At 44.3% G+C, this 1,284-nt stretch overlaps 1 protein-coding gene across 1 annotated transcript in view; it reads right to left on the bottom strand.

Annotated features, from left to right (window-relative positions):
* The window catches only part of adirf (adipogenesis regulatory factor), a 2,239-nt gene extending 1,154 nt beyond the window's left edge, over positions 1 to 1,085 (bottom strand). The window contains exons 1-2 of the mRNA XM_070438191.1: positions 839 to 1,085; positions 52 to 114 (exon numbers count right to left, since the gene is read on the bottom strand). Coding sequence (XP_070294292.1) covers positions 52 to 114; positions 839 to 917 — 142 coding nt within the window. The 5' untranslated portion in view covers positions 918 to 1,085. The remainder of the gene's footprint in view (positions 1 to 51; positions 115 to 838) is intronic.
* Between the last annotated feature and the right edge of the window lie 199 nt (positions 1,086 to 1,284).

Genomic DNA, 1,284 nt, shown 5'->3' on the forward strand with positions numbered 1-1,284 from the left:
GTGTGTGTGTGTGTGTGTGTGTGTGTGTGTGTGTGTGTGTGTGTACTATACCTATATTAGTTGTTTCCTTGGAGGACTCTGCCACCTGCTGTACAGTTTCCTGAGCTGCCTGGACTGGACACAACACAGTAACTATGTTATAACAGGTTATGACAAGTTCTGTCATCACTTGACAGGCTATGACTGTTTTAAACAGTTATTGCCGGTATGTTTCAAACAGTGTTACTCAACTTTCTCCTTCAACAAGACTGAACATTAGCTAGGGGTTTAGTGAAATAATGATTGTTCTTTCCACTCAGAATAGGAATTTCACAGACTGCTGTATCAAGTAGGATGTTCACAGTCTGCTGTATCAAGTAGGATGTTCACAGACTGCTGTATCAAGTAGAATGTTCACAGACTGCTGTATCAAGTAGGATGTTCACAGACTGCTGTATCAAGTAGGATTTTGTGTCTCAGGAGGAATGATATACAAAACAAATCCTCTAACTATACAGATTCAAAGATAGATGATTTCAAGACTTTATAAGGCAATTATAACGTAATGTTGTTTTTTGTATTCACTGACTTGAGACAGAGATCATGAATATTATCCAGACAACCTGTTGACCTTTAGAGGTTACGAGGGAGGTTTTAATCTATTTCCAGGGTGTGGACCACCCAGTTCAAAACATCAAGCAAATCCATCACGTTAACGAGGACGCTGTTCAATGGTATTTATCTAATTGCCTGCACAACAGTAGGAGACAGTTGACATCTCCTGCTACACGGATACTACTAAAGTTAAGTTCTCCGACACTGTCCAAGGAAGCTGACAGCTCTAGCGCCACATCATTACCTGCATGCTCTGTGACTCCCTTGGCTGCTGATTGGGTGGAGCCTTTCAATCCTTCAAAAGATTTCTTAAAAGAGGCCATGATGTTTTTTCTATCTCTGTCTCTCTGGTCCTCTGGTCCTCTGTCTCCTTGGAGGCGCTGGTCCTCTGATTCTGGTCCGGACAGCAACAGTGGTACAGTAGAGCGGGTTAGAGAGGGTCTGTACAGAGAGCAGTGGTGCAGAGAGGAGGAGGTTTAATACCCTCTGTTAGTGGCCTGGGGCTACTGGACGTTCCGGGTGGATTAACTAGACTAAACCTCAGCACACAGCCTAGATTACACAGGCATCCCAGCTATGACAGGGCCCCACCTCAGCAGATTCTAAACACTCTGTTGGTCTGTCTGCTCTGTCTGCTAGCACAGAGGCACAGACACCCAGAGTCACACCATACAGAAAGGGAGAAAGGGA

The sequence above is a fragment of the Salvelinus sp. IW2-2015 genome, linkage group LG1, assembly GCF_002910315.2.
Source record: "Salvelinus sp. IW2-2015 linkage group LG1, ASM291031v2, whole genome shotgun sequence".
Classification (NCBI taxonomy): domain Eukaryota; kingdom Metazoa; phylum Chordata; class Actinopteri; order Salmoniformes; family Salmonidae; genus Salvelinus; species Salvelinus sp. IW2-2015.